Source organism: Cetorhinus maximus, chromosome 3 (assembly GCF_964194155.1).
Source record: "Cetorhinus maximus chromosome 3, sCetMax3.hap1.1, whole genome shotgun sequence".
Lineage (NCBI taxonomy): Eukaryota > Metazoa > Chordata > Chondrichthyes > Lamniformes > Cetorhinidae > Cetorhinus > Cetorhinus maximus.
In genome coordinates, this window is record NC_135881.1 from 195,550,870 (window position 1) to 195,578,239 (window position 27,370).

Genomic DNA, 27,370 nt, shown 5'->3' on the forward strand with positions numbered 1-27,370 from the left:
GGCAACCTCTGAAATGAGAGCCAACAAAAATGCACTCTTCCATAAGAGACATTTATGATTACATGAATTGAGAGACATGAAAGGATCAGACTGAAATCACAATTTAGAGCTTGTGGTAGTAGTAACTTGCTTCTAAACAGCCTTCATTAAATTAAGATTCAGCTCCTGTGTTTTTTGCAAGATGGTCATGGAAGATTGAAATTTTCAGAAGGTGAACATGATAGAATACATCACAAGAGATACGACTGTTAAGACTTATTTCAATGCTGCTGTACAAATTTATTCCATTGAATATTATAGATAATTTGCACAAGACATGCAGGATGCCCGCTACAAACAACTGTAAATCTGATGTAATAATCTCTCTTAACAGCCATGCCACCAAATAGGAATGCCTGCATCCTGGTGTAGAATTGACTTGCTAGTTGACAAAGGAAGTCTCCTGTGGCGTAGCAAGATAGGACAGGCAAAGTTCTAATGAAGGGTCATTGCCCTGAAATATTAAATCTGATTCTCTCTCTCTCTCTACAGATGCTGCCAGACTTAAGCATCTCCAGAATTCTCTGGATGCTGGAAACCTGAAATAAAAACACAGTACTTTGCTCTTGTTCAGACACAATTCAATGCCCGGGTATCCAAAAACCATGGTTTGAAAGGCTAGTGAAAGTACCAAGAATCATCTTAATTTCCTCTGATCTGATTTTCTACAGCATCCTAGTGATCAGGGCAAGAGAAGGGAGCTCTCTCCAGGCTATGTGTTAACTTATATGTACCACTCGAATAAAAATGTGTGTGTTGATTATCAAGTGATGTGCAGCAATAAATGATTTTATAACTAAGATTCTGAAAATTTGTGGACAGCCCCGATAACAGTCCCAAGGAAAATGGATATGGCAAGTATTGTAAATGCTGTAGGATGGGTTCTTTGGGAAATTTAGGGCAATAGTTCACACCCCAGCAGAGAGATTTCCAGGGATACAAAAGTTAAAATGCAGGCTGCCATTGTATTGAAAGTGTCAAATCATTTCGTTCACTGGCCAAGCTAGTGGTCAACGGGTAGATCGGCTTCCTTCTCTTTCTTGGGACAGGCATCCTGCTATCCATTCACGGGAGACTGAGTCATTTCGGGTTAGTGCCTTATAGTGGAGCAGTTAGGCAAAGTCAATTCAGTCGGAGTGGTAGCAATGAGGCAACTAGGTAGTTGTAAAGGTCCCAGATTGAGGGACTGAGGAAGTTAAATATGGCCTGCAAACATGCAAATTTAGATTATACAGTGGGACTCTTAGAATGTTGACTCCAGCAAAAAACTAAGGGCCCAAGGCAACCCCAAGGATTTACATGTGGACCCAATGAGGTGCAGGGAGGGCCAGACCATTAACTAACTTACAAAAAATCACTGATTTCTCCCAATATTCATCATGAAGGCAGGAATCTGAGAAAGGTGTCACTAAATTCAAGGGTGCCAAGTGGACCAATATCGTGCACATCATTTAGTGCCACGAGATAACAGACAGGAGGAGCAAAGAGCAAACACTAACCATGCTCCACCTGCTGGACACTTCCCTCAACCAGCACCTCAGCTTTGGCACCCACTGATGGGCAATCTTGCAACTGGAGGGTTCCAGTTGGAAAGTGTGAAGCCAGCTAGCGCCAAAGCACTGATAGGCATTATTCCTAATTGGTGATTAGGAATACCTGTCAATTCCAACTCAACACATAGCATCTCTGGAACCACCAGTGTGAATCCCATATATTGTTGACTTGTTACTTCAGCCACATCATCAAGAATAATGCTCTCTTGGCTTGGGGTTGTACTGGCCTGTGGAAAACAGTGGGTGGCAACTAAGAAGGCACAAGTTCTTTAATGCTTGTAACTTCTCTTTTGCTAGATTTTCTCCCAAGTATCAATGATAAATCATGACACGACAACACTGGCAAGTGCAAAGAACCAGATAAGTTTGACAAGTGGTGGTGTCAACTTTAGGATTACATTTTTCCCATCTATCAGGCAACAGGAGGACTCTGTTGCACTTAAAAATGCTTAAATCCCTCTAGTTGATTTAAGGTTGGCATCTTGGAGCTATCAATCAGTACATATTAATTCAAGGCTTCACAATCAAAAAATATAAACTCAAACTGCTGACACCAACAGCTGCTGACTGAAAACTGAGTCAGTCAACATTAATAGTTTTAATTTCAAATATAAATAATTAACAAGACTGAAGAATAAAACTACTGAACAGAAAAAAAGTTACTAACAAGATGAAGAGGATTACTACAATGATCAACGCTAATAAGTCATGTGAAGTGTATAGAAAGGTGCTTCTGGCTGGGGAACAGCAGACTGCCATTCAATGGGTGCGCAGGTCTCTTGGAGAGCACGAGAAATGAACGTTCACATGGGTTAGTATCACCTGATGCATCAACCTCACAAATATCACAGGGGGACTTTTATGGAGGTGATGGGGGTCTCAGCCACTGGCTGGAGAGCTGGTGAGAAACCAGCGTTGCCTCCTTTGGGGAAGGTTAGTCAAATTATGAGCTAGTCAAGCAATTAACAGTCCATTGGTAGGGCTTCCACAGGATCAGGACCCCAGGGGTGGGATGTCTCACCCAGTGAGAGCTGCTGGCCAATCAGGGGCCAACAGCTCTTTTGTTACACCAAGGAAACGGTGACTGCTGTGGGCAATATGCCAAATGGAGGCCCACAATCACGGAGTGACCGAGACCAGAGGTAAGTGATAGCAGGAGTGTTTCATGGGGGGGGGTGCATCACAGGGGAGGTGGACGTAGGGGCTTCAACAGCAAAGGCATGGGGTTGCTGTCAGGGGTGCTCCCACCTTCTCAATGCTGGGTCTCTTGATCAGGCACTGCGTGCCATTGAATGACAGACCCCCCAACCTGCCTCCCAACCTCAAGAAAACCATAAGCAAACTGTTTGCTTGTCATTCTCTCAATGTGGTGACAGCGACAATGGGATGAGACCCGTAAGTGGGCATTAAATGCCCAATTAAGGGCCTCAATAGGCGGTGGGACGGCAAGGCCGTCCATGGGCCTCTCCGCCAAGGAATTAAATTGGGGTGGAGGCAGGAAGGTGGCAGTGTCCTCACCCGCCACCATGCCAGCTGATTAAATGCCTCCCCCTCCCCACTTCCAACCTTGCCAGAGGGAACAGCCTAAAATACCACCCCATTATATAAAAAAATATTACATTGCTTGTACAGAGCATCAGCGAAGTGATGTGATAATCTGTCATAAGTGCCTAAAAAGCACCGTAAGGACAGACAGCCAAATAAGAGAATGCATGGTACACAAATAAAACAATTGTGTTAGTAGCACAAATTCAGTTAAAAGGCTATGATATGGTAACTAATGATGATGAGTAACGAACCAGAAATAATAAACAATGCAACTGTAATGAAACATCTTATGTATAGTGACTATAACATGACTGAAATTAATATTAATTTAATAAGAAGGGAAAGTCATACACCAAGGTTTTAGATTTAACTAAGACAAGAACAGAAGGGGCAAGAATTGACCACCATAACTGGGCTAAACTTTTAATTGATAAAGCTATAGACGTACCATAGAAGCATTTGAAGAAATATTTGGTACAGTACAAAACCGGTACATAGCCCTAAAGGGCAAAAGCCTCACTTGTACGATTACACAACCATGGTCAACCAACGAGGACTATAAGAAAAGGCTTGCACAAATGCAAGAAAAAGTGGAAATCCAGCAGAGCTATAAAGGAATACGAAGAAAGTAATAAGGGGTGCAAGAAGGAAATATGAATAACACTTGCAAGAAATGTTGAAAACAATAGTAAAGTTTCTTAAATATATTAAAAGAAAGAGAGGCGTAAAGAGGAATGTGGGCCCATTAAAGGCAGATGCATGAGAGAAAATTATGATGGAAAATAAGGAAATGGCAGACTTATTAAATTAATACTTTGTACCTGTTTCGGGTCGAGAAAGAGGACAAAATACCAGCAGCACAAGGGATTCTCAAAATAGGTTAAGTGAAGGACATTATTAGATTTAACACAAAGGAGAAAAATGTTATTAGAGCAAATGGGAGCTAAGGTAAACGAATCTTCAGGATCTGATTGTTTCCATTTTATGGTATTTCAGGAGAATGGCTGAGCATGTTGACAAATACGAGCTGATCAAAGGAATGTAGAGGATTTGTCAGGGTCAAATCATGTCTGATGCTCTGAAGAAGAGTCATACTGACTCGAAACGTTAACTCTGTTTCTCTCTCCACAGATGCTGTCAGACCTGCTGAGTTTTTCCAGCATTTTCTGTTTCAGGTTTCCAACATCCACAGTATTTTTTATCATGTCTGACCAATTTAGTTGAACCTTTTGGGGCGGCCTCTGAATTGGTGAATTCTGGAAATCTATGGATGTTATCTATATGGACTCCTAGAAGGCATTTTGATGAGATTTTGCATAAGAGATTATTAGAAAAATGAAAGAATTGACGATAACCTTGTGGCATCGGTTAGTAATTGGTTGGGAATTAGGAGGTAAGGAGTATGGATAAAGGGAATGTACTCCGATTGGCGGAATCTAACAAGTGATGTTCCCCAGGTATCCATACAGGGACCTCAGTTTTTTAACATATATATCAATGACTCAGGTGGAGGAATAGAGATATGTACATCCAAGTTTGCAGATGACAGCAAGTTAGGAGATACAGTAAACTCCATGGATGGGATCAAGAAGTTTAATAGGCTCATGGGCAGATTAAGTAACTGGGAAAAACTGGCTGCTGGGAGTTCAATATGGGCAAGTGGGTGTGAGGCGGGCAAGTCAGAAGATCTTTTAAACAGCAAGAGATTGGGAACAGTGGAGCAGCAAAGTGATTTTGGTATCTATGCAGGCAAATGCAGGAGAGTTGATAAACTGGCTTACAACCAGAGACAAGAAGCTTTCACATCTTTTAAATCTTATCTGAAATCAAATTCAAGCAGGGATGGAAAGACAGTGTGTGTAAACGCCCCATAATATTCAGGTCCCTGAGGGAAAAACAAAACACGCATCACAAGTCATTGTAACATTGCTTGAAATGTCATTTGAGGAGATAAAGATTAATCTCTAACCTACAGTTTTGTCGCTCTCGAGGTACTGTAATAGGAGATCATCATCTGCTTGCTGTTGTCTGCCAGGACTGACTGTGGCTGTTCTTAGTGTTTTACTGCCATTTAAAGTCAAATGAGCCTGGTTGCTGGAACATTCTGGTATTGTAACATCAGGTTGATAACTTGGATGGAAATACTGCTCCGCAGGAAGAAGGCACTTTTTGGAAAAGCAGTCTACCAACCATTTTGCTGTAACCACATATGGCCTAGTGCAAATATTAATCCAGTAAATATTATTCCTTTGAAAAGTTGCAGTGAACATTAATAAACTTCAAATTTCTTTTTAAAATGTTATTTTTATTTACTATTATTACTTTATTATTACTTTTGTACAGAGAGCATACAAGTGAACAAATGTGAACATATGAGAGACTGAGAGAAAGAGAGCAAGCGAGTGAAGAGGCAATGGGGAGGAGATCAGAAACAAAAGGGAGAAGCATAACTACATCACCCAAAATATCATAAGTTTCTAGTGCAGGGGAATCAAATAGTCTAAGAGGTAGCCTAAGAGCATCTGCCTTATATTGAGTTATGGACCCACAAGAGTCATAGCCCGTCTGGCCTTTGTGATTTTGCTTCTTGGTTTAATACTACAGCTATTGAAGTACCTTATGCATTTTTGTGTCACTCCAGACCCGAGTTCCTGTATTTCTCCAAGCTGCTCTGACCCCTACATCTTATATCTTCTCCTCTCTCAAGTCTGTGAATAACCCCCACCATTTCCCATCCAAAGCATCAAACCCTCAGTGATGTACTATTTCGCCTAGCCAGGTTCATGATCTCCTTCTACTCTAACCTGGGTACTTTTTGCCATGTCCACAGCAGAACATCATTGGCCCAATCTAAGGCACCATCCAGGCAACTTTACCTGCCTCAACCATTGATTACCTATCCTCAGGAATCAACCTCTCCATAAGGGTTACAAGCTCCCAATTTACATCTCAAATGGCAGATGGTGCGATGTTGTACAGTGCCACTCACCTGCCCAGAAGTCAACTAGCATCCATTATCAGATGCCTCCTGTCACCCACATGATGCACCACCCAAAGGTCAACTAATGGTCCTGACCTCCTCTGATCCATGACCTGCCACCCCTACTGTAAAGTACAGAAGAGACAGATAAACAGAGAAGGGGTGAGGGGAAGGGAAATAGAAAAAGAATAAGACAGCAACAGAAATAAATGAAAAAAGACGCAAGTGTAACAGAAGAGAGAATCAAGCAAAAGTGTAAAGGAAAGAGGATGTAACCACAAGAGGCAAAGGGAGTGAAGCAGGAGCACAAAAGCAAAAACAAAAGTAGAAGGAGAGATAGATATCATAGATTGAATAGGCAGTTACACAAGTGTACCCACTCACTGCCAAATGACATGTTTTATGGTAGAGATTTGTATTTCATTCCCTGTTGTCTTTTAGTATGTAGTAGTTATACCTGTTTGATATTTTGTTTAAACATTGTTTTAGATCCTTATCCTCTTCTCCCATGATTACATGAGTAACATCCTCACAGACTTGATTAAATCGAACACCACCTCCAAAGTTAATCATCCGTCTTAATTTATCCAACTTCTTGCCACTAAATCCAGACAAACAGATCTGACAGAGATATGTATAGGTGTACATTTCAGATTTTTTTTTAAAAACAGGAACTTATTTGCAATAATTATTCACCAGATTAGGAATTCACAAAGAAAATTCTTGTAATTAAACAAGGTTAATCAACAAAAATAGTTGAGAAAAATTAAAGTACATTTTTTTCAAAAAAATGAGAGATCAAACATAGAACATTACAAGTTTATCCTCTTTGTTCATGTCAACACAATTATCCACAATGAAACAATGTTTCACTAGTCCAAAAATTTCTGAGAGAGAACTTAAGCCAATTTCTTACTTTACATCCATCTAGTAAATCCTCAGGAACTTCAGAAAGACTGAGATCTAGTCCTTCAAGATGGTCATCAGGATTCGCAATTATGGCAGAGGAGAACGCAGATTCATTTATGCAGCTCGTGTTAATATTGGAAATATGACTTACATCTGATAGAGGCCGGGCTAGCAATAGGCAAAGGAAGAGAAAAAGGAAAATTAAATCTCATGTATTCTAGGCCTAGGTTCAGTATTGGCTGATCATCTAAATTAGGTGCTAAATTTTAAAAATACGTTATCTATTTTTTTTCTAATAGTATATTCTTGAAAAAATAGTATATTCTTGAAATCCAACATGTGCTCTAAAGACCTGTATAATATTCAAGATGTTATTTATAAGGGAGCTTATGTCACTGTAGCACGTGATGCAATATCTCATTAGTGCAGCAGAAAATCTGAAAACTGACAGCATTAAGTGTGCAACTATCCCCTTTCAAACGTCACAAGTAAGATAACTTTCCCTTTAAAGGAGCGGTATACCCATAGATGCTAATGCAATTCAACAAACAAATACCTATCAAATCAGGTTAAGTGCTTGTGGTGTTGCTGATGGTAAGTCACGAGATATAGTTTTATAACAGGAGGGTTGTATCATAAAATTGATTTCTGCAGCATTGCTCAGACAGAAATTAGAAAAAAAAATTCTCGCAACTTGCATTTACATGGGTGCGAGGGGAGGAATTTGCATGAGAAAATGTCCCAAGTTGTTTTACAATGGATGAGACTTCAGTGGGACAGTTAGAAATGTGACTGATAACTTGGTTGAAAAGAAGAGTTTTGAAAAGGATTTGAAAGATGAAGGTTAGAATTGGAGGTGCAAAGTGCACTTCCCTGCTGCGCCCTATCTCTGTAATCTTCTCTAGCCTGATATAATCTATTACACAAACTTTGGTCCTCTGATTCTGGCCCTTTTGAGCATCCTTTTTAGAAGAACGAGAGGTAATCTTATTGAAATATAAAAGATTCTGTGGGAAAACAAAAACAGAAAATGACCCGAAGGTCATACGGACTCGAAACATTAACTCTGTTTCTCTTTCCACGGATGCTGCAAGACCTGCTGAGGTTTTTCAGCATTTTCTGTTTTTTGTTTCAGATTTCCAGCATCCGAAGTATTTTGTTTTTATCTTAAGATCCTGAGGGGCTTGACAGCTTCGGTGCTGAGATGTTGTTTCCCCTCCATGAGGAAATCTAGAACTCGGGGGCACAGTTCCAGATTAAGGGATCCCCTTTTAAGACTGGGATGAGGAGGAATTTCTTCTCTCAGAGGATCATTAGAATGTAGAATTCTCTTCCCCAGAGAGCAGTGGAGGCTGGGTCACTGAATATGTTCAAAGCTGAATTAGACAGATTTTTGATCAACAAGGGAGTTAAGGGTTATGGGGACAGGCAAGAGTGCTGTTAGGGCCACGATCAGATCAGTATTGATCTTAATGAATGGCGGAGCAGGGTCGATGGGCCGACTGGGCACCCTCTGTTCCTATTTCTTATGAATACAGACTGCTGAGATGGCATCTATGAGGAATGGAGTGTGGGAAACTAACAGGAGAGTCTTTTCTCTCCCTCTCTGAAAGTGTAAGAGACAGGGAGAAGGAGAAGAATCAGAAGATTCAATGTTTCTCTATATCTAGGTCAGTCTCAATTAGTTTTGTGCAAAGTCTTTTGTTACAGTTGATGCAAGACTTTAAGTTATACAGACAGGCCAGCAAGTGTAACGAATATAAAAAGGTCACTCCACATCAATGATTTGCATGAAGCTAAACCTACAGGCGAGAACATTTTGCAGGAATTTATTGCTGGTGTGGGTCTTGATTTTTTTTAGTAAAAAATCTGGTCACCAAAGACAGGGTTCACAGAAGGAAGCCATTTGCCCCGTGATGTCCTTGCCAGCTCTCTGGAAGAGCAACTCGCCTAGTCCCACTCCCTTGTGCTTTCCCAGTAGCTCTGCAAATTTGCTTTTCAAGGCCTTGATTGAATATGCCTCCACCACACTCAGGCAGAGCATTTCAAATCCTAACCACTCACTGCAAAAAAAAGTTTACCCTTATGTCACCGTTGTTTCGTTTGTTAATCGCCTTAAATTGGTTCTTGACCCTTCCGTGCCAACTGGAAGAGATTTTCTCTACCTACTCTGCCCAGGTCCCTCATGATTTTGAAAATCTCTATCAAAACTCCTCTATCTTTTTTTCTTCAAGGAAAACAGCCCAAGCTCCTCCATTCTAGCCATGTGGCTGAAGTTTCTCATCCCTGGCACCGTTCTTGTGAATCTTTTCTGCATTCTCTCTAATAGTGTGGTGCCTACCACAGTTGAGGCTGAACGAGTATTTTATACAGGTTCATCATAACTTTCTTTCTTTTGTATGCTGTGCCCCTATTTATGAAGCCCAGGATCCTTTATGCTTTACTAGCTGCTTTCTCAACCTGCCCTGCCACCTTCAATGATTTATGCACATGTATCCCCAAGTCCCTCTACTCCTACACCCTCTTTAGAATTGTGCATCCTTTATTTTATATGGCCTCTCCCTGTTCTTCCTACCAAAATGATTCATTTCACACTAATATAATAATCTGCTGCGATAAAGCATTCTTGCAATATTTAGTCACAGGAGATATACTATTGTACCATCTTTAATAGCTCCTGCAGATAGAATCTATTTACCGTGAAAGTTCTCTTAGAAACAAGAGATTAGACATGTAGCTGCAAATTAGAAAAATCAAATTGTGCAGGAAAGAAAGGAAAGGAAGAAAGTAGTTCCCATACATGAAATTTGTAAAACTTAAGAAAAGGCAACAGAGCCACACTGTCCTACTTACAGCTCAGTGCATTCCCAATGTTTGTAGGAGTTGAAGTGCTTGGAGCCACCTCTGTAGATTTGGTTCCAGATTCAACTTTGTAATTGCTTTCATCTTGACAAGCACCATGCTTGATAGAGTCGAAGAACCATTGGATAGACACACAATATACATTCCACTTTTTTGCGCATTCATACTTCTGGCCTATGCACACAGCAGATAAATATCAAATACAAAACAATAATTAATACAATATACAATAATAATGATACATATATGGAGTTAGGTTGCAATCAGCCATGATCCCACTTGAATGGTAGAACAGGTTCATGAGCTACATGGCCTACGCCAGTTCCTATGTTCCCACTTACCACTTAAGCATTGCTGGCTAATTGGACATGTAACCACCGAACAGGTAGTTCAGTTAACTAAGGGAAACTAGAGCTGTAGCTATTAATCTAACGTGGGGAACAGCTAAACTAAGAGTTAATCAGTTATTTGATAGTACTGGACTTGAGAATAGCTGAAAAAAGACATGCCTAAGCTTTTCGTCTTGCACTCATCAATCTTGTAAATAGGGCCTGAGCCATTTGCTCACCATGCAAGCTTGATGCTGAAATAGGGCGCATCAAAGGCATCCTGCGGGATAATGGTTACCCTGATCAGGTCGTTTTGCACTGTATATCACGCAAACTCATGAACGGGCCCCAAGGCCATCACTTTTGGCCCTGAAAAGTGCCCAGTCTACCTCAGATTACCCTGTAAGAGCAAGGTATCTTAAAAATTTGAGCAACAGGCAAAGCTAGCCATTTCATGCTGCTGCTCTGTAGTAGCAACACGAGTGGTATTCGCCACTAACAGGATGCTGCTGACAAGCCAAAAAGTCGTTCTGCCTATCACACAAATTAGTAATGCGGTATGAATTTCAGTGCCAGTGTGATGCTAGGTATGTAGGCCATTTGTCCCAAAGACTGGCGGATCGTATCAAACAGCATGTCCCAGCCACTGTTCGCAACAGGCAGGGTACAGATCATACCGAACCAGCTTGTGCTTGCAAAACACAGTTCCCAATATTAGATGTGATTCAGCGATTGGACAACATTTGCTAAATAATCCTCAGTGCGCTAAGAATTACGCTGACAACCAATTTAAGATCGTCAGTCGTACTTGCAGTGTGGCACATTTGCATGTGCTGGAAGCTACATATATTAATACACAGGGCCCTGTTCTTTGCAGACAGAAAGACCATGTATATATAATGCGCCTGTTTCAGCTAAACAAAATAAGTGACAGCCATTCGCTTACTCATTCCTCAGGGCAATACCTTGACCAATCAGGGTCAAGCTGTCTGATTTAAATTTCAAACAATGCTTGGCAGTTAACTGTCAGTCACCATCAATGGTGCATTCCCATGGCAGCGTCACTTGCCAACCAATCAGCACTCTCTTCACATACAGTATGAATTGTTGTTTTCCCCTTATACTGGTATACTTGCGAGTGTCCTGATGAGTGCAAGACAAAAAGCTTAAATATGTCTCTTTTTTCAGCAATATTAAGAAATAATTTTGGAACTACTGTATAGGGAAAATTCTACATGGTAGCATTAAATGAAGGTGATTTAGAATGATATCCTTACTTAAGGAAGGATATATTTGCATTGGAAGCTGTTCAGATAAGGTTCACCAGGCTGATTCCTGGGCTGGAGGGGTTGTCTTATGTGGAAAGGTTGAGCAATTTGGGCTTATACACATAGGGGTTTTAGAAGAATGAGAGGTGAAGTTATTGAAACATATAAGATTCAGAGGGGGCTGCTGAGAGTATATTTCCTCTCATGGGGAATCTAAAACTAGGGGCACAGTTTAAAAATAAGGGGTCTTCCACTTAAGGCACAGATGAAGAGGAATTTCTTCTCTCAGAGGGTCGCGAGTCATGGAATTCCCTTCCACAGAGAGCAGTGAAGACTCGGTCATTGAATATATTCAAGGCTGAATTAGGCAGAGTTTTGATCGACAAGGAAGTTCAGGGTAATGGAGGACAGGCAGGAAAGTGGAGTTAAGGCCACAATCAGATCAACCATAATCTTATTGAATGGTGAAGCAGATTCAATGGCCAAATGGCCTACTCCTGCTCCTTTATCTGATGATCTGACAAAATACTATCAAGGGGATCTGACCTCCCCTCTCCAAAGTGAAAATAGTTCTTGTAAAATTCCTGTCAAAATATAGGCAAATTGTAAAAAAGAATTATGAGGAATTCACTGGGAAGACCCTTTAAAATTCAAAAGTAATTTTGTCTAAAAACTAGCGGAGCTGCAAACAACAATTGCAATTTTACCCAAAAGCCATGCAGACAGAGAAGAGCACTTAGCAAGTACAGTATGCGTCACTTCTTTGTTCGTTAATGAAACAAGCTGCATAGAAACCTACAGGGCCCTAAAGAAGGGGATATACATGCCCGAGAACAAACAGCCTTAATCCTGCAAGCTAGAATAAGGAGTAAGCTGTGAGCAATTAAATACCAAAGCAGTATGATGAAGTGTCACAATGGTCATTAAGATTTACAACCAACTCATCGTAGTTCTGTCAAGCTCTCACTCTGCTGACCGTTAAATCTTATATTAAGAATTTTATGAATTTCACTTGTTTGCAATATTAAATTGCCAAGCTGTTAAAAGAGTTGGTGAAATAGCAACTGATGAAGTTTGAGAAATCTAAGGAATTTAGCAGGCTTGACACTCAACATATCCGAAACCTGCGGCTCAGCAACCAAAGCATGGGGAAGCTGAATTAAAGCCAAAAGCAAATCAGAGGAAGTCATGCTTAAACTGCATAGTACTCCAAACAGGCTGCACCACGAATACTGCGTCTGGTGCCAGAAACACAAGGGAGCAATGCAGGCCCAGGAACAAACCTGATCTCTACCATCAGAGGGATCGAGCTATGAGAAAAGACTGGAGAAAATTGGTATTATCAGTCTGCAAAAGCAGGCAACTGAGAAGTGATGCAATAATGCAACATAAGATAGTAAATGGTAAAGAAAAAGGAAATCCAAGACACTACTTCAATCTAATCACAATAGCACAAGGGGACACCTATTTGTACAATGATACAAAATAATAAAAGGTAAATTTGACTGTCAGAGCAAACAACTCTTTGGATTGGACTTCAGATAGAGTACCAGAGGAAAAAACCCTGAATGATTTAAAATTCACATGTGCCTAATTGGGAATCCAGATATGGCTAAATCCATCAGTGGCTAGTCAGAAATTTCTGCTGTAGGTTCTTTCTGGATAGGTGAGCCAGGATGGGTCAAATGGCCTTCCCTCACTGCTTTCATATCTCATGATCTACATATGCTATTCCCCAGTCTAGTTGTATATTGATAAAAACTCATTTACAAATACATTGGAATCCCATTTTCAGCCTGAATAAAGGATACAGAAATTAGATAGTACAGTGTCTCCACATACCGAACAGCTATATCTTAGGCATGGTAATAAAGGCAAGCCGAAAAGGATTATTATGCAGTTTTATTCATCAAGAAAGAGAGATGAAAAATAAATAAACCTGAGCAATGAGGTAATATGAATATTTTGAAGGGTAAATTCAGTGTAGACAGAGGCTTCAATTTACTGTTTCTGCAAAATCTGAAAATTGAACCACGTCATATATAGTGCCTTTACCTTTAGCTTCTTGCACAATAAGATGCGTGCAATCGTTCATCTTCAGCTGCCCTGTATACTGGCCCCCATTCTCCAAGGTAAGTCGCTGCACTTCCTGTCTGTCCTGGCTACTTAGCCCAGTTACACAGATTGTGCAGCCAAGGAATGGAGGACAGAGGTGCTCCTCCATATTCACATCTGTAAGGTTAATCATGCTGTTTGAAAGAAAGCAAGAGTGAGTGGAGTCGATATAAACAAGCACAATATGATAGTTATTTCACATTAAGTTCCTCCTCAAGACACCAATCAAAGAAATGTGTTTTAGAAAGAACAAAATTTATTTTCTAACATTTTATCAACTCCTCAGGACGTCCCATTTTGTGTCTAATTAATTATTTTTCAAGTCTAGTTAGTTACGTAGGCAAATGCAACAGTCAGTTATGTAGGTAAATGCACCAGTCAGTTTGCACTCAGCACATAATACTTTAATTTATTAGCTAAAATCCAGCAATGAAAAACATTTTCAAAGCAATTCCAATATTCTCTCAATTTTACTTGCACATCCCATAAGTTAATTTATTATTTTTTAAGACCTACCTAATATTGTCATGATTAATATCTCAAAATTGTTCAACAGAGGAAAACAATTAGTCAAAGGACCTACACCAACTCTCTGAAAGAACAATCCACAGTCCCATTCAACTGTCCTTTCCCCATATCCTGCTGTCTCTCTTTTTCACATTTTTTTCATTTCCTGTTTAAAAGCCATTTATTCCATTTCCACTGCTGCTTCTGCTAAGGCATCCCAAGTCTTATGAGCCCCAAGCATATGTGAAAAATTCTTGTAACATCTCTCTTTGTTCTTTGGATAATTTTAAATTTGTCCCATCTGGTCACTGATTCATCTGATGAAGGACTCTCATTGGGTAGCCACTCATTATAGCCATTTTCTCACAAGTCAGAAGAGTAACACAGCATCTTGTGTTTTTGATCTGTGAACAGCATCAACAATCAACATTCAAGTGGAACAGCACTAGGTATTCTGATTACATTACAAACAGGTTATAAACCTCAAGTATCAGTGACTGTGCCTTCAATAATCTGGTAATATAAAAATATCTTAAAATCAGTGGAGTTAAGGATAAAAATTTGGGATACTACTGAAATAAATAATTGTTGAAATGTCATTTTAGGGGCCAAGAGAAAAAAGGGAAATGAACACTTGATCCCAGACCTGAATAAATTTTAACAAGGATGTTAAGTATAATCTTTTGTCTGCATCTTAAGTAAATGGAACAGAATGCAAATTGTAAACAATGTGCCAAATACACACTTCAAATAGTATATACTTTTAAAACTTTCCTCTTCTAAAGGAATTATCACAGACTTAGAAAGAAGTTGATTAAAAAGCAATTTGACAGAAAAGAGTTTCCTCAACCAAGTAAAATTCAAACACTGGGGAGCACATTTCCTCCATCTGAAAATGTTAGTGGGGGGAAAAAAATCAAAGCAAATAGAAAATGGATTCCCACACTTCATACACCACCAACCTTTTTTTCCTAACATGGGAGAAAGACTGACTTATCATCACAAACAAGATTTTTTTTTGGTACGAGTGAGTGACTGCTCATCCTCATCCCATAAGTAATGTTAAGTTATCTTCAAACAAAGCTTATACAAGTTGCAGCATTAGGTTCAATATGGAAATGACATCCAGACCTAGATTGTATTCCTAGATGGGCCCTCATGTTTGGCAGCATCATAGTTGGCGACCTAAGGTTTAGCAGCACTAAGGAGAGGTAGAAGTTCCCAGCTTTAGTCTTACAGAAAATTAAGAAGTGAGTTTTCACAGCACAGGGAAGCCATTCTGGGCTTTAACAAAATGGGGCTGTGGATTATGAAGTTTGGTAACACTGCAGGAACATCCAGCAGTTTGTCAACACAGGTACTGGTCCTGAAAGCTTTGCAACACTGCAGTGTAGATGATAGGGTAGGTCACAGTGATGAGGGATTCTGAGAACACTGCAGTGAAGGACTTGAAGTTTTGCAGTATGGCATGGGGAGAGGTTAGAACTCCTGAAATCTGGTAGAATTGACAGGTTGGTTCTGGAGTTTGGCAGTACTAGCATGGTGGAGGTTCCTGGCCTTTGAATTACTGGGGTGGAAATCTTCAGATTTGGAAGCACTGACTGCTGCTGGGTCTTGTTTCAGGGGCCATTGTAACTCTGTTCTATTTGTGCTTATGTTGCTTACTCACTGGTTTGTCCTGTTTGAATTTTGAGAGCCTGGAGGAATGGAAACCATACTCTTAGCACCATTACTTCATTAATGTCTAAATCCGATAATGAGGTCACTTAGGCAGATTAATAGGCAGATCTCATTAGTGGCAGATTAACTGGAACATGTTATAACCTTCACATACTAAATAACTCACAAAGACAAAAAAGCCTGAACACTCCTGCTTTATGGTCAAAAAAAGCCTCAGATCATTCAGTATTTAATTGTGGTTTGATCAGGAAACTTTTCAAATCAAAATACATTCATAAGTTTCAGAATCCTACCCAGATGAGCATTTTAAGACTAATAATGCTTAGTTTATAAGGACAGGAATATCAAATCACACGAGACATCATGTATTGGTGTTATTGTAGGTGTGGGTTCCTTTAAGGCTATAGAGAATACACTTACTTTTGAAAAGTTTCATCAAGATATAAACTGAGAAACTAAAGACATTTTGATTTTGACATTATGTTCCTGAAGAGTTTTATACTGTTGAAAAAAAAAGGTCAGATAGCTTCCACCTCGACTCTGGGGACCAATGTTGACAAGGACTTACATCACTTCCACATTCTTCTCACATGGAGCCATAGAAGTGATAGCCTTGACTCCATCGCAGAGGTACCTGCTGTCCTCTCACAGGATGTTAGCAACGTCTGCTTCCTTTGTCACCCACTCTGCCTGTGCCCTTGAGAGCCAGCTGTGCCAGGCTGCTGCAGCCCATGTCAAGATTGTGCAGACTGACCCTCAAGGTTCACAGCTGCTTGAGCTCACCCATCACAGCCATATGAAATCCTCTATAGGAGCTGTACAGCCATCTACCTCCCAAGCACAAGCCGCTATTTGAAGAAGCGTAGACTAGTTATTCCAGTTGCTGGGCAATTCCATCAACCAACACCACTAAAACAGATTATCTAGCCGCTTATTTCCTTGCTGCTTGTGGCACCTTGTTGGGCTCAAACTGGCTTGTGATGAAGCACTTTGGAACTTCCTGATGTTAGGTTGCTGCTTTTAAAATAAATGTAACAAATATGTAACAGGATTCCACCTCAACTTTTAAAACACTTGAAAAGGACTACCTGCCATGGCTGCTTACCTCTTTTGAGCTTTCTCCCAGCATGCCTTAACCCAGGATGGAAGTAAAATAATTTTTTTCAGACTGGCAGCCACTAAATACTTCTTGCTTCCAACCTCTCCAGCTATCAGATGAGTTACTGAAATGTTGAAGTCTCGAAGGATCCTACCGCCCATCAGCTGTACTTGTTTATGTACTTCATCCTTTGGAGATAACATACAAATTATTCAGTATCCAGGGAATTAATAATTAAAATGTAGTGCCATGAGTCTTTTTGAATGTTAAAGTTTATTTCAAAACTTTGAGCCTGTGATCAGATTATTACCAATGCTGGCGAGCAGTGTTTTTAATAATGGGTTTATAACTGGTGTTGCTCAGTAAGTATATAGTTGGACTGAAAAGAAAAACCACATTAATTTCTCTTAAAGTAGGTCAAATGATAAAATGATAACCAAGAAAAAAATATGGTTTAAGTAACAAAACACTTGCACTTATATAACATCTTATCACGTGGGAACATCTCAAAGCACTTCACACAATGCTTTAGTTGAAATAGCATTGATTTTCACTAGCATTGTTGACAGGAGCCTTTGCTCCCTGTGTTTAAAAATTAAATTGCAACAGACACTCTCCTCCTCCACCCCCCACACCCAACCCCGCTTTTGATTTACAGGTAATTAGGTTTTAGAGACTTTGGCGGTAATTTGATTTGTAGATTCCTGTTAGATATGCATCATGCAATGTGAGTTCAAGGGTACAGTCATCACTGTCACTGAAAATTACACCCAAGGCCCCAGTTATTATCACTGCCCTGAAATACTTACCCTGGTTTTCTTCTCCAAGCTGGTGCATGAAATCACCACATCAGCCATGATCATACTGTAGACAGGACGTACAGCTTCAGGTACACTTTGTTGTTGCTGAAGACAAAATACAACCACTTGTGGACCAACAATCCTACAGCCAAGCTGTGGGGAAAAAAAGACATGTCAAAGAGTAAAACAGCAATTGCTATCCCTGCAGCAAGATTGAGATACATCTACAACCTCTCAAATTTGCATGTTCTGTGTATCAAATGAACCCAAATAAGTTAGTTTCAAATAAGAAACTTGCCTCACTGCCTCCTGCTCATATCCAATTTTAATTGTACCATTGGCAGCTGTCCCTTCAACGTCCGAAGCCCTAATCTCTGGAATTCCCTCATTATGCCTCTCTTTCTTTAAGACACATCTTAAAACATATCTCTTTGACCAAGTTTTTGGTCATATGATGTTTGCTGTGGGCAAATTGGCTGCTGTTTCCTACATAACAAGTCATTACACTTCAAGAGTACTTAATTGGCTGCAAAGCACTTTGAGATGTCCTGACGCCATGAAAGGTGCTATATTAATAAAAAGACTTCCTCTTTTGTTCCATGTTTTGATTTCACTACATCACATTCCTTTCCTGAAGTTTTGTGCAATTATCTTTGACCACCAGATCTTAACCATTTTTACTCTGACTTTGGAAATAATTGGCTGCCTCTAGAAAACCCATTTTAAACAGCTGCTAACATAACATGCATTATGCTAGTGAGAGAAAAATAAAGCATTTTTATGTATGATAGATAACATGTTAGGTTACTTTTTGCTGATCGCAGCATACACATGGTAAAGATTGGTTACTGGCATCTACTCTAAGCTACAGACAATATAAACTATGGTCAGGTATGCTGATGGCACTGGAGTGTCTGTTGCTATTTCCCTGAGACGGGGATCCATCTCACAGACTGTTTAGTGGCTGGAACAGATCAATAGCTTCCTGTAGAAATCAAGCCATCCCATTCAATTAGAAGAGCCCTATGAATTACTGAGCATCTAATGCAGTTGAAAGAAATAATTTTTATGTTATAGGATACCTTTAAAGAAGTCTGGAGCAACATTGAATGGAGATGGAAGACTAGTTGAAGTCAGAGCAGTTAAGCAGCTGATTAGTGACTCTGATGTAATAGATAGCCTTATAAGAAGTAAAAGAACTACCTTTCGATGATCAATTTAATGCTAAAGGTTAGCGGTGAGCAACGCGTACTTTAATATTTAAGAGTTAGTGAAGCTTGTAATTACAATAAATATACTGTTTGTCTCCAGTGGTGTTCATTACCTGTTTATTGTTTAATAAACATGTTTAATGGTTTGTAATCTAAGCTGTGGTCTAATAGATTATATATCTGCCTCCACCTACTGAACATAAGATCATGTGGCAGCACATGATAAATTCTAGCAGCTGGAGTACAGTCACAATAGTTCTCTGCTTGGCCATTAAATCTTGCCAAAAATACACATAGATATTGGGTGTAGGTGAGTTGGGTTGCTTACTAGAGGATATGAAAGTTGATGCATCCAAGTAGTCTATGGACAGTGTGAAGAAATTTGAGGAGTTCAGGGCACACGACAGGTTGTCGGTTTTTCAGTATATAGACAATATCATTGCTTGTTTACTATGATTGATTCTACTCATAAATTGTTAATAAAGTAACAACATTTCTGAAAGTAGACTCTCAAATCGATGCATTAATAAGACTGGCAGAAATCAAATCTCAAAAAAAGCAGGTAAAAACACTGGTCCTAAGGGACATTAAGTCTATTCACGAGAGTGGGCAGTGATACTCTTTGGAGTTATCAACAGTCACAGATTGCAACTCTTTTGAGTACAATCACAGTTCTTGGTTTCCAGGAGTGGGACATGAACCCACAACCCTCTGATTCAAAGGCGAGGGTGCTATGGACTGAGCCAGTGATATTGAACTCAATGTGTTTTTACACGAAATGGTCCAAAGAAGAACACCGTCTTGGGAAGTGAGGTGATGATGGAAGGGCAGCTGTGACACAGTGATTTACTGACAATGAAATACAAGGAAGCCAATTAGAAGTGGAAGATAACACTGATATAGATGAAATGGAGGCTGTGTGATTGAAACCAATTCCATGATCAAATCAAACAAGCTGAAGGGGGTACTGTGCTGGACACTACAAATTTCAAGATGTTGAGAAAGCTGTGGGAAGGTGGAGGTATACAGACACCTCAATAGTCACTGGCTATACACAAACCATTACAAATTAGCAATTGCAGCCTATTACTACTGAAACATTAGATGCACAAATTCAAAGAACTTTCTACAGTTATACTGGAAGAGATATGTAATGCTAACAGTGTGGGACTATTTTTCGCACTAAGTTTAACCTGTTCTATGTTGCCCACTTTCTGTTTTTATCGGTTGTTAAATCAGACAGTGGCAGTGGGCTTTATATTTGGGTTCGGCTTATACTTCCTATAGCAAGCTAGATAAAATAAAATCAAAACAACACTCCATTCCACAAGAGTGAAACACAAAAATAAGCACCTTTTCCAGATGATTGTAAGCATCCCCCTCAAAGGGGTCACATATATAAAGTGAGCTGTCTTTTACTTTTAAACTGAACACTTCATCTTCATGTACCATCTGCAGAAATTCCTCCGATTTAAATTCTTTAATAGCCTGAAAATCAGAAAAAAGCTTCAAGTTTGTTTGGAATGAATTCAGTTAAAATTAAGAAAGGCTTACGTTTTTTTTTTAAAATACCAACCTTATAAGCTTTTGTGAAATATTCCGAATCTTTCTCTTTTGTTTTTATAAATTTTACAAGAAAAGGTTCTGGCTTTGCAGAGTTTGGCATTTTCACAATCTAAACATGGAGACAAAAAACATATCAAACTTATTAAAAGTCTCTCAATTATTGGTACACAAAGCTGGCTTGGAGTCTGTCACTCAGTGACCACACTTTAAAAGTACTTCATTGGCTGGAAACCACTTTGAGTCATCCAATAGTCATGAAAGGATCCACATAAATGCAAGTCTTTCCTGTTTTCTTTCCTTCAATGTGGGAAGAGGTTTGTCCTTTTTATATATAGGATATGGAAGTATGAACATGGAAATTCACAGGGGCTTTAAAAGGACCCATGAAAGCACTTGCATTACATTCTGTATGCAACCAGGACAATTCTGCATTTTCCTCTAGTTCCACCTGAAGCAAATTCCATTAAACCATCAATGATTGCAAAATTGCTGGATTCCATTGCAGCTCAGTAATGCAACACCTGGTAATAGCTCATCAGCGTAAGTGGAACACAAGTCTCAACAGTTGCCACTTTGGCAAAACTACAGTAAACCAAACCTGTGTAACGCATTAAAACGGAAAAAATAAATATTAAACACTGCAGATGCTGGAATTCTGAAATCAAATGCTAAAAGTATTGGAAACATTCAGATCAAGGAGCATCTGCTATTCCTACTTTCCTCACTCTACAGATACTGCCTGGTATTTCCAACATTTTCTGGGTAACTTAAAACTGTGCTTACATTTGCAACTTAGATACTAAAAAGAATCAAGTGTGTTCAGCCTAACAGGAATAATATTGTTCCTAAAATGTCTGTCATGCAATTTTAACACCTTTAAAAAAACATGCTATGCACCAAATTTCTGTTTATCCTTCAAAGAAATGACAGGGCATGGTCGGCTTCTGTGTTACCAATTAGCTTACAGACACCAAAACTACTTAATAATTAGTCTTTACAAGATCAAGTATAAAAATGCATTGTGCATGAAGCACCTTCCGAGTATTGTCCTGTACTCCGCATTTGTAGCATTTTTAAACCTCCAACTGCTCCCCACCCTGAACACAAATTTATTTTGTTAGTGTTGGAACTGCCCTGATAATAACGCAGTCCATGGTCATATATTCAATCATACAACATTGACCATTAAACCTGAGCTGCAAACATTCTCACCGGTCAGTAACTCCTGAAACCAATTGATAGACGGGGGCAGTTCACAGTGCTCCAGAAATTTTAGCTAGGTCACAACCTGCAGAGAGCACCCTCTTTGGTGGCCACTTCTAGAAATGGTTACAAATGTGAGACAAAGTAAAATGAAATCAAGACCATTTTTAGATACAAGTGGTCTGTTTAACTGAAAGAACAGAAGCCCCAACATAACTGGAATGACCACAGGATATTGAAAGTCTAACCTGCTTTCAGCTTCAGTTCACACTTCAAAGCTCAATTATTTCCAGTGGAACACCTGGCATAGCCAAGTTGGTGTTGGCCTCCCAACTAATTAAATTTCATCAAGCAAATATACCTATCCTTCTAAAAGCACCATCTATAAAGCTGTATCTATTGTATAAACGGTGCAGAATATTTTACCAGAATCACTCACTCGTCTGTCTGATATTATTGATTAAAGGCCCTAAATAGAAGATACACATAACAGATATGCTGCATCAAAATCCTGGAACTCCTTCCCTAACAGCACTGTGGGTGTACCTACACCACATGGACTGCAGTGGTTTAAGATGGCAGCTCATCACCACCTTCTCAAGGGCAATTAGGGATGGGAAATAAAACTCATTTCTCGTTATCTTGACTCCCTTCTCTCTCCCCTTGCCCAGTCCCTTCCCAACTACATCCATGATTCCTCTGACACCTTACGTCACATCAACAATTTCCAGTTCCCTGGCCCCAACCGCTTCCTCTTCACCATGGATGTCCAATCCCTCTACACCTCCATCCCCCACCAGGATGGTCTGAGGGCCCTTAGCTTCCTCCTTGAACAGAGGCCCGAACAATCCCCATCCACCACTACTCTCCTCCATCTGGCTGAACTTGTTCTCACACTGAACAATTTCTCCTTTAACTCCTCTCACTTCCTCCAAATAAAAGGTGTGGCTATGGGTACCCGCATGGGCCCTAGCTATGCCTGTCTCTTTATGGGGTATGTGGAACATTCCTTGTTCCAGTCCTACTCCAGCCCCCTCCCACAACTCTTTCTCCGGTACATCGATGATTACTTCGGTGCTGCTTCATGCTCTCGTCGGGACCTGGAAAATTTTTATTAATTTTGCTTCCAATCTCCACCCCTCCATCATTTTCACATGGTCCATCTCTGACACTTCTCTTCCCTTCCTTGGCCTCTCTGTCTCAATTTCAGATGATAGACTGTCCACCAATATCCATTACAAGCCTACCGACTCCCACAGCTACCTCGACTACAGCTCCTCACACCCCGCTTCCTGTAAGGACTCCATCCCATTCTCTCAGTTCCTTCGCCTCCGTCGCATCTGTTCTGATGACGCTACCTTCAAAAACAGTTCCTCTGACATGTCCTCCTTCTTCTTTAACCGAGGTTTTCCACCCACGGTCGTTGACAGGGCCCTCAACCGTGTCCGGCCCATCTCCCGCGCATCCGCCCTCACGCCTTCTCCTCCCTCCCAGAAACATGATAGGGTCCCCCTTGTCCTCACTTATCACCCCACCAGCCTCCGCATTCAAAGGATCATCCTCCGCCATTTCCGCCAACTCCAGCATGATGCCACCACCAAACACATCTTCCCTTCACCCCCCCGGCGACAGTCCGTAGGGATCGTTCCCTCCGGGACACCCTGGTCCACTCCTCCATCACCCCCTACTCCTCAACCCCCACCTATGGCACCTCCCCATGCCCACGCAGAAGATGCAACACCTGCCCCTTCACTTCCTCTCTCCTCACCATCCAAGGGCCCAAACACTCCTTTCAAGTGAAGCAGCATTTCACTTGCACTTCCCCTAACTTAGTCTACTGCATTCGTTGCTCCCAATGTGGTCTCCTCTACATTGGAGAGACCAAACGTAAACTGGGCGACCGCTTTGCAGAACACCTGCGGTCTGTCCGCAAGAAAGACCCAAACCTCCCTGTCGCTTGCCATTTTAACACTCCACCTTGTTCTCTTGCCCACATGTCTGTCCTTGGCTTGCTGCATTGTTCCAGTGAAGCCCAACGCAAACTGGAGGAACAGCACCTCATCTTCCTACTAGGCACTTTACAGCCTTCCGGGCTGAATATTGAATTCAACAACTTTAGATCTTAAACTCCCTCCCCCCATCCCCACCCCGTTTCTTCCCCCTCCCTTTTATTTTTTTCAATAATTTATATAGATTTTTCTTTTCCCACCTATTTCCATTATTTTTAAATCTACAACTAATACCTTGTCAATCTTTCCACCCCATCCCCACTAGAGCTGTACCTTGAGTGTCCTGCCATCCATTCTTAATTAGCACATTTTCTTAGATAATATCACCACCTTCAACACCTCTTTGATCCTTTTGTCTGTGACATCTTTTGATTATCTGCTCCTATCACTGCTTGCTTGTCCCTACAACCACCCCACCCTCAACTTCTCTCCCCCCACCCCACCCCCCACCTTAAACCAGCTTATATTTCACCCCTCTCCTAACTACACTCAGTTCTGTTGAAGGGTCATTGGACTCGAAACGTCAACTCTTTTCTTCTCCACCGATGCTGCCAGACCTGCTGAGTTTTTCCAGGTAATTCTGTTTTTGTTTTTGTATGGGAAATAAATGCTGGCCTAGCCAATGACACCCACATCCCATTAATGAATTTTAAAAAAGTAGTTCATCGTATGAAAGAAGGCTGCCAATTGTTACAGTATCTACATGTCACATTGTTTCTGGCTTTTATGGAATTGGGGAAGGAAGAATTCCTTCAGTCACAAATACAGCAAAGGAAAAAGGTACCTCAGGTCCTCCAACAAGTTTAGCTGAAGATACTTACACATTGCATAATTTAGTTACTTTGGAGAAAAAAATTCCATCATTTTTTGATATAACTGCTCAATGTGAGGGTTCTGAATATCTGAGATTCAGTCAGCAAGTGTTCCTACTATAGGTCTATCTTTATACTTTGCATTGTTAGCTGATGCAGGAGCCAAAGGTGGGACAGCACCCTCCCAGGCTTCTGCAAAAGTGGATAGGTATTGCTAAAAATCAAACCAATCAGTATTGAAAGACACCAAAGGCTACTTGGAAGGAGGTGTTGCCAGTAAGAGGCAGCTGCTCTCTGCCTGCAGCGTTGGCTGCTGTGAAAGTGCCAAAAGAAAATGAGGACCATCAGAGAAGTAGGATCAGGAAAGGTGGTTATATCATTCACAGCCTCCTTTGAGTCTTCTCGCCCACACTATCAACTCTTGTCAAGTTGAAGTTTCAGGTAGATTTCACAGTGACATGTTTTATAGAGCCACCAAAGTGAATTGGCTGAGAATGGATTGGTCACTTGGGGTTGCTTGCAACTACATAACGTATTGTGGCTAGTGAGGTCATCCTGGATTGCCAGCCACATCTGCAGGAAACGTCTCTGCCCATGAATCACACTGGTTCAGAGCCATTGAGCCAAGTGTGAGTTAGAGGCACTCTGACACATAGCGGGATGAATATTGGAATAGTTTACTCTAGGGTTCAGCCACACCACCTAGAAATACACAGCTTCAGAAAGCGGAGACAGAATATCAGGAACCTCCAAGTTGAGGAAAGGAAGGGGGGAAATCATAGCGTCTGGTCCAGTCTAAACACTATGATGCCCAAGGCATCACAGGGCAGGAGGAAGTTCGGTCGGGGGGGCAGAGAGACAGTGGAAGGGGAGAGAAGGTTTTAATTCTACGGATTTGATAATTATGGGGGTGGATAGCATACTCTGCCATCACGAGCCAGACTCTCAATGAGTGTGTTGCCTACCTGGTGCCAGGACAAGGAATATCTCAAAACAGCTGGAAAGGATCTTAGACTCGAAGCGGCTGAAAGCTCATTGGCATGTCCAATCTAGGAAAGAATAGGGAAGACATCCTACTGAAGGAATATTGGCTGTTACAGGGTAAATTAAAAACCAGGATCTCAAAATAAGAAAGAACAGGCTTGTCTTTATATAGCACCTTTCATGACTTCAGGACAATCCAAAGTCTTTTACAACCCAAGAAGCACTTTTTAAGTGCAGGCATCAACTTTAGTGCCAAGACAGATCAGATCAATGTGGAGAAGTTTAAACATGAGCAAAGAAGGTTAAGGGGTGACATAATTGAGATGTTTATGGCCTGATAGGGTGGAAAGAGAGAAACTGTTTCCTGTGGTGCGAGAGTCCAGAACAAGGTGGGATAACCTTAAATTAGAGCCAGGCCGATCAGAAGTGATGGTAAAGAAGCACTTCCCCACACAAAGGGTAGTGGAAATCTGGAATTCTATCCCCCTCCCCCAAAACAAAAAGCTGTGAATGGTTGGAGTCAATGAGGAATTTCCAAGGCTGAGATGGAGAGAATGTGTGTTAGGTAAGGGCTACAGAACCAAAGCGGGTAAATAGATTTAAGATACAGAACAGCACTGAATGGGAGCGAAGAGTTTCCTCCTGTCCCTAACATTGCAGAGTGTTTTTAAATTTAAAAAGGTTGTTTGTCCCTGTGATTTGAACTGCTGCAGATGGGAGTGAGTGAGTGTGTCTGACATGAGGGAAAAGCAAAGTCTCTGCTGGACCTGGATGTCGGGGCAGCAGGTGGGGAGTCTGAATGAACTGAATTAATCATCAGAGTCACTCAGGACTTGCGGCTGGTGCTGCTTAAAACCCGTCTGTCCAAAGGGAGACGACAAGAATGGGGAGGGGGGGGGGTCTCCCGGGTCCCTCTCCCCCCCTCCCCGGACAGGATTCGCTGCGACAAAGGCGCCTCGAGCCCACCTGCAGCGGCTGCTGGAAACCCGGCCCAGCAAAGGCGGCATCAAAGCGGGGCCTCGGGCGGCAGGATCACAGGCCCCGGCTCGGACTCTCCCCGCGCCGGCTCGGTCTCGGTCTCTCCCTCTCAGGTCCTTTTGCTCGGGTTTCACCGGCCCCGCGGATCCCTCGCCCTTGGCTCAGGCTCTCTCTCTCTCCCTCTCACTCACAGGCCCCGAACCCCCCCCCCCCCCCCCCCCGCCGTTACCCAGGAAACAGGAACTACCGCCTCACCGGCGAAACACCAATATCCGCTCATGCAGCTCATCCCCACTTTTCCCCCAATGTCTCCAGTTTATTCACCTGATTTTTCTATTTTTAAAAAAAAAAATACATTGTTCACTTGTTTCCCGCTCGCTGTGATATCAGAAAAATATTGAAGGACCCTCAGGCATGTTTGTGGACACAAACGGCTTGAGGTCCTGAAGGAAAAGGCGGGAGGTTGAAAAGGGTAGGATCATGTGACCGAGGGCACGGGGGGAGGGACTACTGACACCAAGGGGCGGGGCTTCTGAGGCCAAAGGGCGGGGCTACTTGGGAAGTTTTGTTCCAGTTGCATAGGATGGTGGTGAGACCACATCTAGAGGTGCTGTGTACAGTTCAGGCCTCCTTATTTAAGGAAGGAAATAATTGCACTAAAAGCAGTTCAGAGAACTGATTCATGGGATGAAGGTCTTTGCTTATGAGGAAAGGTGGAGCAGGGTGGACCTGTATCCACTGGAGTGGAAAAGAATGAGAGGTGATCTTATTGAAACATATTTCACAGAATCTTTAACAGTGCAGGAGGCGGCCATTCGGCCCATGATGTCTGCATGTGCCCTCTGAATGAGCAATTCATTTAGTGCCATTCTCCCCATAACCTTACACATTCTTCCTTTTCAGATGATAATCCCTTTT

The 27,370-nt window shown here is 41.3% G+C and overlaps 1 protein-coding gene across 3 annotated transcripts in view; it reads right to left on the reverse strand.

Moving 5' to 3' along the window:
• Window positions 1-26,887, reverse strand: part of topbp1 (DNA topoisomerase II binding protein 1) — a 72,908-nt gene extending 46,021 nt beyond the window's left edge. For 2 of the 3 annotated variants that reach the window (XM_078539528.1, XM_078539526.1), the window contains exons 1-10: window positions 26,441-26,693; window positions 20,477-20,575; window positions 20,254-20,388; window positions 17,699-17,842; window positions 16,896-17,077; window positions 13,544-13,737; window positions 9,883-10,065; window positions 7,037-7,197; window positions 6,578-6,741; window positions 5,110-5,354 (exon numbers count right to left, since the gene is read on the reverse strand). In XM_078539528.1, the coding sequence (XP_078395654.1) occupies window positions 5,110-5,354; window positions 6,578-6,741; window positions 7,037-7,197; window positions 9,883-10,065; window positions 13,544-13,737; window positions 16,896-17,077; window positions 17,699-17,842; window positions 20,254-20,388; window positions 20,477-20,566 (1,498 nt within the window). In that variant the 5' untranslated portion in view covers window positions 20,567-20,575; window positions 26,441-26,693. Of the gene's footprint in view, window positions 1-5,109; window positions 5,355-6,577; window positions 6,742-7,036; window positions 7,198-9,882; window positions 10,066-13,543; window positions 13,738-16,895; window positions 17,078-17,698; window positions 17,843-20,253; window positions 20,389-20,476; window positions 20,576-26,440; window positions 26,694-26,776 lie in introns of those variants that run through there. The other variant, XM_078539527.1, reaches the window with a different exon arrangement.
• Between the last annotated feature and the right edge of the window lie 483 nt (window positions 26,888-27,370).